The 15,563-nt window shown below is 36.3% G+C and overlaps 1 protein-coding gene across 1 annotated transcript in view; it reads right to left on the minus strand.

Moving 5' to 3' along the window:
* Positions 1–1,040: 1,040 nt before the first annotated feature.
* LOC128013067 (contactin-associated protein-like 2) overlaps positions 1,041–15,563 on the minus strand; it is a 27,004-nt gene continuing 12,481 nt past the window's right edge. The window contains exons 2-6 of the mRNA XM_052595794.1: positions 9,538–9,741; positions 7,573–7,757; positions 5,746–5,889; positions 2,177–2,435; positions 1,041–1,063 (exon numbers count right to left, since the gene is read on the minus strand). Coding sequence (XP_052451754.1) covers positions 1,041–1,063; positions 2,177–2,435; positions 5,746–5,889; positions 7,573–7,757; positions 9,538–9,741 — 815 coding nt within the window. The remainder of the gene's footprint in view (positions 1,064–2,176; positions 2,436–5,745; positions 5,890–7,572; positions 7,758–9,537; positions 9,742–15,563) is intronic.

A 15,563-nucleotide genomic window follows, 5' to 3' on the forward strand; every position in this document is an offset into this window, starting at 1 on the left:
ATCCTTTGGGCGACACAAAAGCATCTTATAATTTGCCAAAAGAACTACACTTCCAAATATTTCTTCATTAAATGTTCTAAAACAATTGTAAATGGAATAATTAAGGAACCAGAATCACTGTCTGCCGTATTGGTTTAACAAACAACTAGCAGTAGATTGTTGAATTTGAAGCTATAAGGATTAGCGATTCATTGCAGCATTCCCATAAACCTTATCAGCTATTTATGAAGGTAGATTGATCATGAATGCTCTCAATTCAGCATCTATACCACAGAATTAAAGAATTCAAGAAGCATGACTAAGGCAATCATTTATTAATTTGTCAAGGTAACGATTCTCTGCAGATGGCGAAAAAAAAGTAAAAGCACTTAAAACTAGACTCAATTTGCATTCTAATACCAGATGTCAGATTAACAAGAAAACCCCTGCCATGCAGCCACACGTATAAACCTGCCTAATATATAAGGTTTTAACAATGAAGTTTTAAAGGATTTGAGAGGAATTCTAAAACATGTGCATGGGTTACAATTATATCTGATGAATTATCTAATAATTCCAAGATGGAAGGGGGAAAAATTATATGATCTATTAGACAACAAATGGATGATGTCCAGTCAACCCGATTCATTATAGAGCTATGGTTACTCTTGTATTGTGCTCTGTTGTACAGAAGAACAAGTGACAGCCCATATCAATACACTGATAAAGTCTACGATTGATCCAGTAAATCCAATAACATGCTCAAGTCTGAAATGGGATCGAACTTTCAGATCCTGAAGACCTATTAGCCTGGGTCAGACAACAACATTAATCTCATAGCCATCACCGAGCACTTACTATGCATAGAACTCCATCAAGTTATTACCTGACTCTTCCATGCTAGAGTTCAATGATGAGACAATTGGCTTTTCTTAAAAGAGATAAAGAATTCCATAGAGGTGGAGCCCAATTAGCCTTGAGGTTAACACTGTTAACACTGTAAGGGTAGAGTAGCTACCCTTTCTCTTAATGGCCTATTAGCACAGGAGTTTGGCAAGTGTCTACTTCAGACTGACAAAGACACCTATAAAGTCAACAAAAAAGGACAATTTCATTAAGATGAAGACTAGCCTTTAAATATAAACTAATTTCTCATCCAGTTCTTCCAGAATATATTATCCACATTCATTCTAAGATACTTCAGAGAAATGCAGAGAAAAAATGTATACCCAACTAAAATATACTCTATTTACAATACTTTATTAATCGACAGCAAAACTTGGTATTTTTCTTTTTTGCATGGATTAAAGATGCACTGTGTAATTCTTGCAGCTTCTAGCGGTGAGGTTGTGAATTGCAACCAATGGCACAGTCCCCCGCTCACCCCTACCTTTAGAGAAGCTACGGTGGCCGGCACAGGTAAAGATGTCTTCGGTAAAGACAGCAGAGAGCAATGAGATTTCTTTACAAAGGTAAATCAAGGAATTATATTTACTTATTTATTCAATAAATCAATGTTATTGCAAATGTTCATTTACTTGAGTATCATTGTGTCAGTGTTTTATTCGCAAAAACAACAGAGTGACAAACCGCGCTCTGTAGAGCAGTTTGTCTGTTTAGGGATACTGTACAAACATGGTGGCGACTTCCATGTAAGGGGACCCACTGTGTATGTAGATATAAATAACTCAATCTAAGGTAATAAAAACTTAACGGTTCATTAAGAAAGGTCTTTATACATCTCTGAAAACATAGTTACTGTATATGTGTGTGTATATATATATGTGTTATATTGCATTTCTGTAAATAGATAATTGTAAATATTACACATTGCACCTTTAAAGTCTTTACAAGAGATTTACATCTCAATTGCTGCTCTTTTGAATGTTTTATTCCTCAAAGAATCCTAAAAAAACATTTATCAAAGTATCAAAAAAAATATTAAACAGCATGTCTGATTTAAGCTGTAAAAGAGAAACCTGAGCACTAGAGTTTAACTTTGGGACATGATGCAACTTTACCATATTGCTAAAACTAGTGCTGATTGATCATACAGCATCTAAATGTATGACATTGAAACATTAAGTAAATTATCAAGTAGGCGCTGCTTTGCCAGAAAAAAAGGGGGCTGATGAAACCTTATGAGATCTTCATGTAACTGGCATTGAGTCTCTGTGTGGGAAGAATGTCAGCTCACCTGATGCAATGTCCACACGCAAGTTTTTCTGCTGAGTGACGTTAATGTGTGCCGTGACTTTTCCATCGTTTAGAGACAATTCTAGCATTCCATCTGCCAAGGAGCTGAACAGGAGCAGGCCACTGGGGTTCCAGGTACGGAACTGGAATCTCACAGACACCATATTGTGGTCCCTCCTCCCTGGCAGCTGCAGAAAGCTGGTGCTATTGAAGAAGACGGGGAACGTGTGCGTGTCCACGCAGGAGAACGTCAGGTTGCGCTGAAAATGAGCCAGCAAAGAACTTTTAAATGTTTTTCTCAGAAAAGAGATGTCTCTGTACAACATCAAATTTGATGTAACACACTGCATATTGTATTTCTCGTATGCAACATCTTTAATAAATGTACAAAGCTGCAAAATAAAGTAACTCGAAAATAAATCTGTGTCTGAAATGGTTGAGGACCTTTCATGTGGAACATAGGCTTAAAGAAAGATCCCTTAAAATGCTGCTACAGCATGTTCCCAACCACGCTGTCGATTTCTGAACTTTAAGCTGGAAAAGGGGCCACATGGAAGCAATGACAAGGACTGTTATTCATAACTCTTTAGCTCTACGTCCTTCTAAATGGTAATTTTAAACCACCAAATGCACTTGAGACTTATTTCAAATACAGAGAACTTAATCAGTCTCATTACAATGAAAGAGAAAAGTGCACTCAGCCTTCCTCAGTGCTTCATAACAGAACCTCCGCTCATGTGATGTCTTTTATTAACCTTGAACATAATCCTTCAGACATGAATTACAATTCAGAGCCTGTCTATGGTGGAGCAATGTCAAACTATAGTGAAAAAGAGGATATTTTCAATGTGTCTCTGTGGTTTTTGTACAATGAGTGTCAAGGAGTCCAGTGTTGTTTTGGACCTAACTGACGTTCACTGACTTTCAAATATCTTCTTTTGTGCAGAAGAAATAAAGTCATGCAGACTTGGAATGACATGAGGGTGAGTAAATAATGATAGAGCTTTCATTTTAGATTTCATTTAGTGCAGTACAAACTTGATTTGCTTTATTTGTCAAAAACTAAATCTCTGGAACAAAATCATGAATCTAATTCATAGAGTTGGGTCCGAGTCCACCTTTGTCGAGTACGAGTCAAGACCAAGTCCACAAACATCGAGTCCAAGTCCGAGTCCAAAAGGGGCCGAGTTGGACTCAAGTCCGAGTTCTTAAAGGTCGAGTCCGCCCGAGTCCAGAAAGTAATTAAATTAAAAAAGATTATAAATTGGTATTGTACATTTTTACATTCTATTAATATTTTAACCTTTCAACCCATTAAAACCAATGGCAATAAAAAAATGTAATAAAAAAATACCACTGTTACATCTAGTCATTGCCATTGAACATTTTTATTTTATGTCAACAGAACTAGTTTCCTATCAAAAAGGTTTCAAAGGTTTTTTGTATTACAAGTGCATGAAAATACAAATGAACCTATTTTATTATTGTATCACACTATATTGTCCTCCAGTTAAAGATGACATTTCAGTTATTTAATGCCTCTCCCCCACATTTGACAGAGGTAAAGTGCAGCCAATGAGGAGATCCTTAATGATGACATTATGAATTTCTTGTTGTCTTGGAGAACTTGCATCATAAAGTTGCATTGCTTGTTTGGTCAGGTCTGGTCTTGCAAATCCTGCAATGCTGAGCTGTGCAGCATCTGTTGGTTGCTGCTTCTGTCTTTGGTAGTCGGTTGCATCGTTTTTTGGATCACCAGTAAACTGAACCGAAAACCGTTTCTTTCGGAGGCGTCCGATTTGAGAACCGATGAACTGATGATACTGCGCATGCGTGTAATTTTTAGCGATTCATTGCAGCATTCCCATAAACCTTATCAGCTATTATAGAATTTTGTTAAACATCGGAAAGTGTGATAAAACTATATATATATATATATATATATATATATATATATATATATATATATATATATATATATACTTCTTTTTTTTTAAGATAGGGGCTACATGTTTCTAATCTGTATATTGTAGATTATGTATGGGCCAAAAGGGTTTTCAGGGAAGTTGGACAATAATTAAGACTCTAAAGACTCCATGTTTAATATGAATAAGGGATGATTTATGAAATATCTGTACTGTATTTATAGTTAATGATGACAGATTCACAAACTGAGTTTGTAGTAAACAGAACATGGACACGAGTAGAGCAGCTGATGATACTGAACTGCAGCATGTGCCGGTGTCCTGACATTTTATCCTACCCTGTCAGATTTTCCTAACCGGGTTTTGAGCGATTCTCGTTCTCGAGTCAAGAACCGGTTGTATCTGTTTTCAGATCATCAGTAAACTGAACCGAAAACCGTTTCTTTCGGACGCGTCCGATTCGAGAACTGAGGAGCTGATGATACTGCGCATGCGTGATTCAGCATGAAGCCGACTGACTCACAGCGCGTCTGAACCGAACTGATTCTTTTGGTGATTGATTCTGAACTGATTCTCTGCTAATGTTATGAGTGCGGGTAAACCGAGGGCTTGAATGAAGGGCAATCTGACGAAACGTAAGTTCATTTAATACCAAATACATCGCAATGGATTATGTATCCGGTGAACTGTTTTTTTTTTTTCAACCGGTTTATTGAATCAAACCGTCCGAAAGAACCGGTTCGCGGAAAAGAATCGAACTTCCCATCACTAATCCACATTGATATCCAGTGAGTGGTGCGTGTGTTTCGTCTGCAAGCAGGAGACTTCTGCCTGCCGGTGTGTTGCAGTAAAATGACAGAAGGGGAGACATTCATTAATTTATCATTTCAATTTTATGCTGGTTTTATTGTTACACACGCGGACTCGACTGTACTCGGAATATTTTCCGAGTCCAAAATGTTCAAGTCTGTGTCAAGTCCGAGTACAAATTCACCCGAGTGCGTGACAAGTCCGAGTTCATTCAAAATTGGACTCGAGTCCGGACTCGAGTCCGAGTCCAAGTTCGAGTACCCCAACTCTACTAATTCAGACATATTTCTATTTAACATAATGCTTGTCTGATGTTCTGTGACATGATGTGCTAGTGTAACTGTACGGCAAAGATACGACTGCAATTCTCATCAGAAACAAACATTGTGTCTCTTCATGTTTGTGGTTCCATTAATGAACCACAGAACACTGATATGCTTATCAGATATAATCTGCAATTATTGCATTCTTTGTATAATCACAGGCAGTGGAAATTTGATTATTATCAGTGCTGACAACAGTCATCAAATCTGTGTAGAGGATTAACATTCCTATCAGCACGTTGAAACAAATGAAATGGATAAATACAGCATAGATATGAGGTGTAAAATGCAAGCTCCATCAATATCACGTTGGAACCGCTCTACATTCTGAAGTGTCAACCTTGCACAGTTCTTCATGGTCATACACCTCCACAAAATCCTCCAGACGAAAACAACCCACCTAAATGTGTTACATTTGCACCGAACTGTCATGAACGGCAAAGTATACACTAAAACTCTTATCAGCCAGATGTGGTTTGTGGAGATGATTGAAAAGGGAACACAAAACTTACTAAACTAGAAGAGTCCAGTTTTTTTCTTCTGGCCAGGTCAGTGATGTTCTCTCCATTGTAGTTGATGCTTTCCATGCAGCCTTTGAAGTTTCTTCTACCCCCTGAGACTGGCTTCCCAGAATAAGGCATTCCTCCGAAAGTCAGCTACATGAAAAAAAAAAATAAATAAAATAAAAGAAATCAGACATAAGTCAGAAAAACAGTATCAAAACATTGCAACCCTCCAAGACCAACACAGCAATATAAACAAGAGAGTGGAGTAAAATGGCTGGTAAACTGAGTCACCTCCTTCATCTAGTAAATTGTGCACAAAATTTTTTTCACATTAGAAATGCATATGAGTAACGCCATTTTTATGCTAAAAACATGTTTTTGCATATACAGGGTTAATTTGGTAACACTTTACATTAAGGTTCTCTTTGTAAAGGGATTATAAAGGTGTTCATAATTAACTAATAACTCATTTTAAAATCATTATAAATCATTATGCAATTATAAATACATGAATAAAAAGCGTGATTTTAATGCAATACCTGCCAGAGACATTTTAACTCACTTTATAAATGCTTCATAAATATATTTATTCGTAGGAAGTTCACTCAAAACCAGATTCCTGATGTATTTCATAGTGCAGCAAAAATAGACTATTATAGCAAGACAAACACATCCTGCTGTATCAGGCACAGCCAAAAAAAAAATTTAAGCTTGCAACAATGGATTAAAATCATACATAATTGTAAAATCAGATAGTATCTAGCTATTAAAAGTTGCTTAGTAAGTACTATTATTCAAGAAATTTCAAACAAAGCCCCAGAAAAAAAAAACACTAACACTTTAACAAAATAATCGGTAACACTTAAGAAAAAGGTTCCATTAGTTAATGTTAGTTAATGTATTAATTAACATGAACAAACAATGAATAATACATTTATTACTGTATTTATTCATCTTCGTTAATGTTAACTAATGAAAATACAGTTATTCATTGTTAGTTCATGGTAATTCACAGTGCATTAACTAATGTTAACAACCACAACTTTTGATTTAAATAATGCATTAGTAAATGTTGAAATTAACATGAACTAAGACTTATAAATGCTGAAGGATTGTTCTTGCTTAGTTCATGTTAACGAAAGTAGTTAACTAACATTAACTAATGGAACCTTATTCTAAAGTGTTACCAAATAATCAATAAATGCAATTGTTTGTAAATGCTGTCTGCGCTCCAGCAGAAAACGACTCACTGGATTGGATCCATTCTCAGCTCAATTAATCAGACACTTTCACTTTAATTGGGGTCAATTTGTCTTAGACCGACTGAGCTGTAACCAGCTCTGTAGCATCCAACAGTGCCAGGAGCGTCTGAATAGATAAGTATTGGCCCTCAGACCATATTCTTTACACTAAAAATCAATTACATTCCAATATACATTCCTCGACAGCTATTGTTAATACGCATCATTTCTGTTTGATAACATTAATATCCTGTTACACATTATCAGCGTGGATTAATCCTGTGCGAAGAAGCGGATTTTAAACCTTCTGTGCTGAAAAAATCCCTCTGCAAACAAGGTTTAGCACAGTGCAAACCTCCCTGGGACAAAATGTCTTGGTGTGACATCACACTACAAATCAGCTTGGACAAGAATTAAATTCATGCTTATTTAAATTGAGAATTCTCACAGCATTTCCTCCTCATTGTCATCCTTGTGAGATGAATTAAAAAAAAAAAAATTTAACTACCTGTTATAGGGTGAAACATTCTGGGCTTTAGCATCCTGTTAAATGAAGTTCAGAGCAATAAATCATTCACTTTCTCAGTCCTACCTCATAGTCCAGGTCAAGGTGGTCAAACTCCCCATTGGTGCGGAAGTGCTGCGTATGCTGATCAAGGGTGAAATTGACATTTCTCCTGTAGCGCTCAATTACTATAGAATGCCAATGATGATCGTCCAGCAGGCTGCCACTAGTCACAGATGTATGGCCCAGGATGGAGCCGTACTGATTACTTCCTATAGTTTATTAGACATGGGAGGCCATCGTTAATATCAAAAACACAATATCTTCACCTTCGCTGCACTCATCACACTGCATATGAGATGTTTATGCCCTCATGATAAGAAAGATAATGGGTTTTGTGTTTAACAGTCTTTAAGTATTTCTTTTCCCCCCTGCTAGATTTTTTCAGCGAGTCCATGAGATATTAAAGGGATAGTTCACGCAAATGAAAATTCACCCTTCATTTTGTACCAAACTTCTTATTCTGGGGAAAATTCAGTTAAAGTCAATGGAAACCTGTGTGGTTTTGGACTCCATTGACTTATATGGACAAAAACAGTTCAAATATTCTTCAAACGATCTTCTTTTTGTGTTCTACAGTTTGGAGTCAGCAAGATTTTTATATTTTAGAAATAAGTGGAAAAACAAAAAAGTGAAAGTGACATACAGCCAAATATGGTGACCCACACTCAAATTTGTGCTCTGCATTTAACCCATTCAGATTGCACACACACCCGGAGCAGTGGGCAGCCATTTAGGCTGCGGCCCCCAGGGAGCAGTTGGGGGTTCGGTGCCTTGCTCAAGGGTGGTATTGCCAGCCCAAGACTCGAACCTACAACCTTAGGAGTCATACTCTCTAACCACTAGGCCACGACTTCCCAATAAGTATTTTATGCTCATTCATTTGATGAAACATACAGTAAAATAGAAGTATTGTGAAATATTATTACATTTGACCAATTTTTTGCTTTAATATTTTTTGAAATGCATATTTTCTGTGAAAGCAAAGGTGAATTTTCATTGCTGTGTCATTACTCCAGTCTTCAGCGTCACATGATTCAGAAATCAATCTAATAGGCTGATTTGCTGCACAAGAAACATTTCTTAATATTATCAATGTTGTGAACCATTGTTCTGCTTAATATTTTTGTGGAAACTGTGATACATATTTTTTTCAGGATTCTCTGATGAATAAAGCATTTAAAACAACAGCTTTTAGTTGATATAAAACTATTTTGTAACAAACATTAACATAAATGTCTTATGTTTTTGACCAAATTATTGCATCCTTGCTAAGTAAACTATTATTTTTTTTTACATTTGAATAAATAAAACAAATAGGGACCCACTTTATATTAAGTGGCCTTAGCTACTATGTATTTAAATTTTAATTATTAATTTGGTACAATGCACTTATTGTGTACATACATGTTTTTAAATTGTACTTATATTAAAAAATATCTGCACATAATTACATCTGTAATTAATTTCTGTAATAATTACACGTATAATTACACGTTGACCAATCCCTTACACCTTAACACAACCTTAAACTTACCCATACCACCAAATCTGTCCCTAACCTTACCTGTTTCCCACCTCAATAGCAGCACAAAAAAAAAAAAAGGGTTGCAATACAATATGAACACAGTAAGTACATTGTATTTATTTTTTGATGTAAGTACATAGTAGTTAAGGCCACTTGATATAAAGTGGGACCACAAATAGTCCTACTAACCCCAAACTTTTTTTGTTTTGTTTTGTTTTGTTTGTGTTTTTTTGATTGTATGAGGGAAAGAACCATGACAGAATTAATTAATTAATTTATTTGAGTGAACTATCCTTACCAAAGAATCAATGAGGATCAAACAATCAATTAAATAACAGAAGACAGCAGGTATATACATAACATGAAGAAATACTTAGGGCAGCACATTAATAAAAAATACACACCAAGGTACACTCAAGTTCACCATAAACAGAGGAGATATTAGGCCTCCATATAAGATTTACCGAGGTTTATCTGCAGCAGTAGCCGGCCTCTTCTCAACTCCAAGGTAATGTAGTCACCCTGTTGCCCCTCTCCGTGAAGAATCACCCCTTCGCTCTCTGATGTTTTAAACTTTAGGGCTATCACATCCTTCAAAATCTTCATCTTCTTCATTTTGAAGCGGTAAGAGATCACCCCCTGCCCATCAAAATTAATCACATCTGCCCCTGTTGATGGGAGGAAGAAAGACAGGAGGAGGAAAAGAGATTAGCACCTCTGAGGTGACTAGGTGTCATGCCCATTTTTGGCTAAATGATCGGTTGAGTGACTGTTCTATAGATTGCTTGAACGAAAGCATGGTGAAGTTCACAGAAAAACTGCGGCTGGGATCAGGTGATAAACTACAGTGAGGAAGCAGAAAATTGCAGTGGGCTATAACCTGCTGACAAAGCCTTTCTGCTTATTGCACAGTGGAGGAGGATTTTTGATCCCTGTCAAGGCTCAGAATGATGCATACCGGAAGTTATGAATGTAAATTTCTTTCACGGCATCTCTGACTCGCACTCTTGGATTCATCTCCTGCAATGACACCGCATAACCTTTGGATATATTACACAAGCTCATGGTGCCTGATGGCACTTGATTGCTTTCCAGACTGTTTTTATATCATTCAGAAGGCATGTAAAATCTGTGATCAGCATGAGAAGGTAATTATAAAGACGTCTACAGCAACCAGAAAATAGAAAAATACAGATGTCATCATGTTCCCTTCCACCAATAAGATTGAAGTGGCGTGTTTATTCACTTGCTTTACTGAGAGATTGATTAGGTTTGATTTGAGCTTAATTAAAATGTAAATGATGGTGCTGATTTTGCAGTAGGCTTGTGACTGCAATAACTTTGGACTGATAAGGTTTAATATGGTGGCCATAAAAGGGTAAATATTAGTATATATATATGTCTCATTGAAAGAAATGTAATATTCAGCAATATATACAGAGTTATAAAAATATATAATAAATATAATATATATGGCTGCTAAAAATTCAGCTTTGCCATCACATATATAAATTACATTTTAAAATAAAATAGAAATACAGACTTTTTTCACTATATTAATGTACTTTTACTCTGTTATTATGTTCCTCTATTATGATCAAATGAATACAGACCCCCCCCCCCCCCCCCCCCAAAAAAAAAAAAAAAAAAAACTAAAGCAAATTAAAACTCTATTGTTTTATTTTTTATGGCATTATGTAAATCATAATTTATGATTGATTAGCATTATGCATAATATATGGCAACCCTCACCTCAAATAATTTTTACTTACAGTATCTGGGGTTTGTAAGAATTATTATTTTTTTTTTATTAACACTTTTTTCAGCATGGACAATTTAATCAAAAAGGTTAAAGTACTTTTACATAGATTTTGATTGTCACAATTTTTAATGTTTATTTTTTTTTTGGGGGGGGGGGGCAGTTAAAATGTAATTATGACAAGGGACGAATCATTCTAACAAAAAACATAATATGATGAATATGTAAATTAGATACAATTAAATAATTAATTGTGGGTATTCAATAAAACAATATACCAAAATAATAAATAGGTAGTGAATTTCAGGTCTACACTAAGTGATATTTTAAGTTAGCCATCGAGTAAGTTATTTCCATTATTTGAATGGATTTTTCATGCATTGTATGGATTTTTGAGGCATGTAAAATCAATTTGCATTAATCAGCTTCCATTAACAGTGTACATTGCACAATGATGCAACAACTGTATTTGTTGTACATGGACAAAGCAGATGAGAATATGCGTTCAGTATTATCTGTCATGTACATAATCACCAGGGGATGCCTGTAGTATGTAGCATCTACTACAATCATGTGTGTGCGTCTGTGTCTAAAGTACAGTCTGCATGTGGAATTAATTCAATTCTCTCAATGCACCCTGCTGGGGACTGATTACTACACTAATGCATGAGTATGTGTGCTATGTTTGGCCAGTTGCTCTTCCACTCCTCCTGTCTCTCTCTCTCTCTCCACTGCCAATCCCCTTCACCTCCATCACGAATGCATTCATCCGTCCTCGCCCGATCAACAAGGTCAGAGCACTGCATTCATTCTCATTCTGTGCTTCATCTCCGCTGCAGGTTAGCTTATCTAACTCCCATTCTTTCTTTCTATGCACCCTTAGAAGGGCTATCTCTATTCCTTTTCTGCACATCTTATTTATTTTCACTCAACAGTCAGTGCATTCCCGTGTCTGAAGGGAAACCGAGTGGCGAAAAAGGTCCCCCCAAAAAAGCATTTTTGTATTTTTGTTTATATTTTCCTGTTAGGAAAATTTGCCTAGGAACATGGTAATTGGTTATTAGCTGGTTCTGGCTGGTTTAAGATGTCATTAATAGGTTCAAGCAATGGCCCACTAGGTCACTAGGTCATTACCTAGTGTAAACTTGTTTAAGACAGCAGTTTATAACGGTCATACAAATGGTGTAAGCTGGGTTAAGGTGGTCATTAGCTGGTTTAAAATGGTCTTTAGTTGGATTAAACTGGTTTAAGATGATCATAGCCTAGATTAAGCTGATTTAAGATGGCCATCAACTGGTTTAAGATGGTCATTTGTTGGTGTAAGCTTAGCTGGTGCAAGCTGTTGATTAGTTGCTTTAATATGGTCATTAGTTGGTTTAAGGTGGTCATTAGCTGGTGCAAGCTGGTTATTAGTTGCTTTAATATGGTCACTAGTTGGTTTAAGGTGGTCATTAGCTGGTGCAAGCTGGTTATTAGTTGCTTTAATATGTTCACTAGTTGGTTTAAGGTGGTCATTAGCTGGTGCAAGCTGGTTATTAGTTGCTTTAATATGTTCACTAGTTGGTTTAAGGTGGTCATTAGCTGGTGCAAGCTGGTTATTAGTTGCTTTAATATGGTCACTAGTTGGTTTAAGGTGGTCATTAGCTGGTGCAAGCTGGTTATTAGTTGCTTTAATATGGTCACTAGTTGGTTTAAGGTGGTCATTAGCTGGTGCAAGCTGGTTATTAGTTGCTTTAATATGGTCACTAGTTGGTTTAAGGTGGTCAATAGCTGGTGCAAGCTGTTTATTAGTTGCTTTAATATGGTCACTAGTTGGTTTAAGGTGGTCATTAGCTGGTGCAAGCTGGTTATAAGTTGCTTTAATATGGTCACTAGTTGGTTTAAGGTGGTCATTAGCTGGTGCAAGCTGGTTATTAGTTGCTTTAATAAGGTCACTAGTTGGTTTAAGGTGGTCATTAGCTGGTGCAAGCTGGTTATTAGTTGCTTTAATATGGTCACTAGTTGGTTTAAGGTGGTCATTAGCTGGTGCAAGCTGGTTATTAGTTGCTTTAATAAGGTCACTAGTTGGTTTAAGGTGGTCATTAGCTGGTGCAAGCTGTTGATTAGTTGCTTTAATATGGTCATTAGTTGGTTTAAGGTGGTCATTAGCTGGTGCAAGCTGGTTATTAGTTGCTTTAATATGGTCACTAGTTGGTTTAAGGTGGTCATTAGCTGGTGCAAGCTGGTTATTAGTTGCTTTAATATGTTCACTAGTTGGTTTAAGGTGGTCATTAGCTGGTGCAAGCTGGTTATTAGTTGCTTTAATATGTTCACTAGTTGGTTTAAGGTGGTCATTAGCTGGTGCAAGCTGGTTATTAGTTGCTTTAATATGGTCACTAGTTGGTTTAAGGTGGTCATTAGCTGGTGCAAGCTGGTTATTAGTTGCTTTAATATGGTCACTAGTTGGTTTAAGGTGGTCATTAGCTGGTGCAAGCTGGTTATTAGTTGCTTTAATATGGTCACTAGTTGGTTTAAGGTGGTCAATAGCTGGTGCAAGCTGTTTATTAGTTGCTTTAATATGGTCACTAGTTGGTTTAAGGTGGTCATTAGCTGGTGCAAGCTGGTTATAAGTTGCTTTAATATGGTCACTAGTTGGTTTAAGGTGGTCATTAGCTGGTGCAAGCTGGTTATTAGTTGCTTTAATAAGGTCACTAGTTGGTTTAAGGTGGTCATTAGCTGGTGCAAGCTGGTTATTAGTTGCTTTAATATGGTCACTAGTTGGTTTAAGGTGGTCATTAGCTGGTGCAAGCTGGTTATTAGTTGCTTTAATAAGGTCACTAGTTGGTTTAAGGTGGTCATTAGCTGGTGCAAGCTGGTTATTAGATGCTTTAATATGGTCACTAGTTGGTTTAAGGTGGTCATTAGCTGGTGCAAGCTGGTTATTAGTTGCTTTAATATGGTCACTAGTTGGTTTAAGGTGGTCATTAGCTGGTGCAAGCTGGTTATTAGTTGCTTTAATATGGTCACTAGTTGGTTTAAGGTGGTCATTAGCTGGTGCAAGCTGGTTATTAGTTGCTTTAATATGGTCACTAGTTGGTTTAAGGTGGTCATTAGCTGGTGCAAGCTGGTTATTAGTTGCTTTAATAAGGTCACTAGTTGGTTTAAGGTGGTCATTAGCTCGTGCAAGCTGGTTATTAGTTGCTTTAATATGGTCACTAGTTGGTTTAAGGTGGTCATTAGCTCGTGCAAGCTGGTTATTAGTTGCTTTAATAAGGTCACTAGTTGGTTGAAGGTGGTCATTAGCTGGTGCAAGCTGGTTATTAGTTGCTTTAATATGGTCATTAATTAGTATAAGCAACTCATTAGCAACTGTTGATCAGCAGTTGGTGTAGGCTACAATAGCAGGTAGCTAGTTTGTTACAGGTAAGGCTGTCAAATTAAAAAGTTAATTTAGGATGATGATGAATATTACTATTAGTAGAAGCATTAGTATTTTAATATTGAATATTAAATAATAAGAAACAAAACATGTACATGATTAGACTTGCCCATCTTGAATTTCTTAACAAGAGATTTCAAAAGTTTTTATAGTCCAGGTCCAGGTCCAGCACGTCAGTTTAATCCAGCTAATGAGCAGTAAAAAAACCAAAACATTATTTTCCAAAACACAACAACAATTTTAATCTGGATTTTCCGGCAGGGTGGGAATACTGGGTTTATTTATTCCACCCTATGCCCTCATAAACAAGCGTTTGGAGATGGCGGCATGTCTTTATCGGCATCTGTGATCACCAGCACAAAATGATGAAGGAATATGAGCGGTTTAACCAGCAAGGAGCAAATGTGGATGAAACACTTTCTGACAGGAAAATCACTGCAGCCAAACCCCTCTCTGCTCCTCACGAGTAGTAAAACAGCTTGAGGAATGATACGTATCTAAAGCTACCAGGCTTCATTCATACTTGTCATAAACAGAAACATTCAGAAGAGCTAGATGTCAGGTTTATTTACGCTAGCATTATTTCAATGGAAGTATTATAAACAGAAAAAAAGTCTACTATGCTTAAGATTTATCCATCTCAAGGATTACATTTTTTATGAAAGGTTCAAAGAAGGTTATGGTTTTAAAAATAATCAATGGTAAAGATGGTTCTTCTAGTCTGGGTTTATATGACAGATGATTACATCACTGCAATGAGATAACTGAGTGTAATACTTCTCAAACCAATTTATGGGGATGTTAATTGAAATTTGTTATCAACATCAATTTGGCAACACTTAATATAACGAAAGTAATGAATTTGTCAAGGCTACATTCCATTTCAGAAAACAGAAGATGTCGATAGTTCATAGATTTTTTTTCCCTTGCTAGTCAAATTACAATATAATAAAAGGCTAGATTGAAATAAAAATGTAAAAGGAATACTAATGATCTGAAGCGAGTGGAATAACAACAATGCAATTAATTTACAGACATGACCTATACTGCTGACGCTCACCCTGTGAGCCACATTCAGATTTCAGGACGTTTTGACCACGCTGGAGACATCTGCTCCAAATACACATCCACTCATCTGGAAAGCTTTTCTGTTTAAATTCATAATTTGCAATGACTGATACCTTTCAAATAAATGAAAATCCAGCAAAGCTGTCTCTGTAAACTGATTAAATAAAATAGCTTATCTTTTAACCACAACACCACTACTAAGAAAGTTAACCACATTAAATGTATGTTTGGTATTCAGTAAATAC

This window comes from Carassius gibelio, chromosome B24 (genome assembly GCF_023724105.1).
Source record: "Carassius gibelio isolate Cgi1373 ecotype wild population from Czech Republic chromosome B24, carGib1.2-hapl.c, whole genome shotgun sequence".
NCBI lineage: Eukaryota > Metazoa > Chordata > Actinopteri > Cypriniformes > Cyprinidae > Carassius > Carassius gibelio.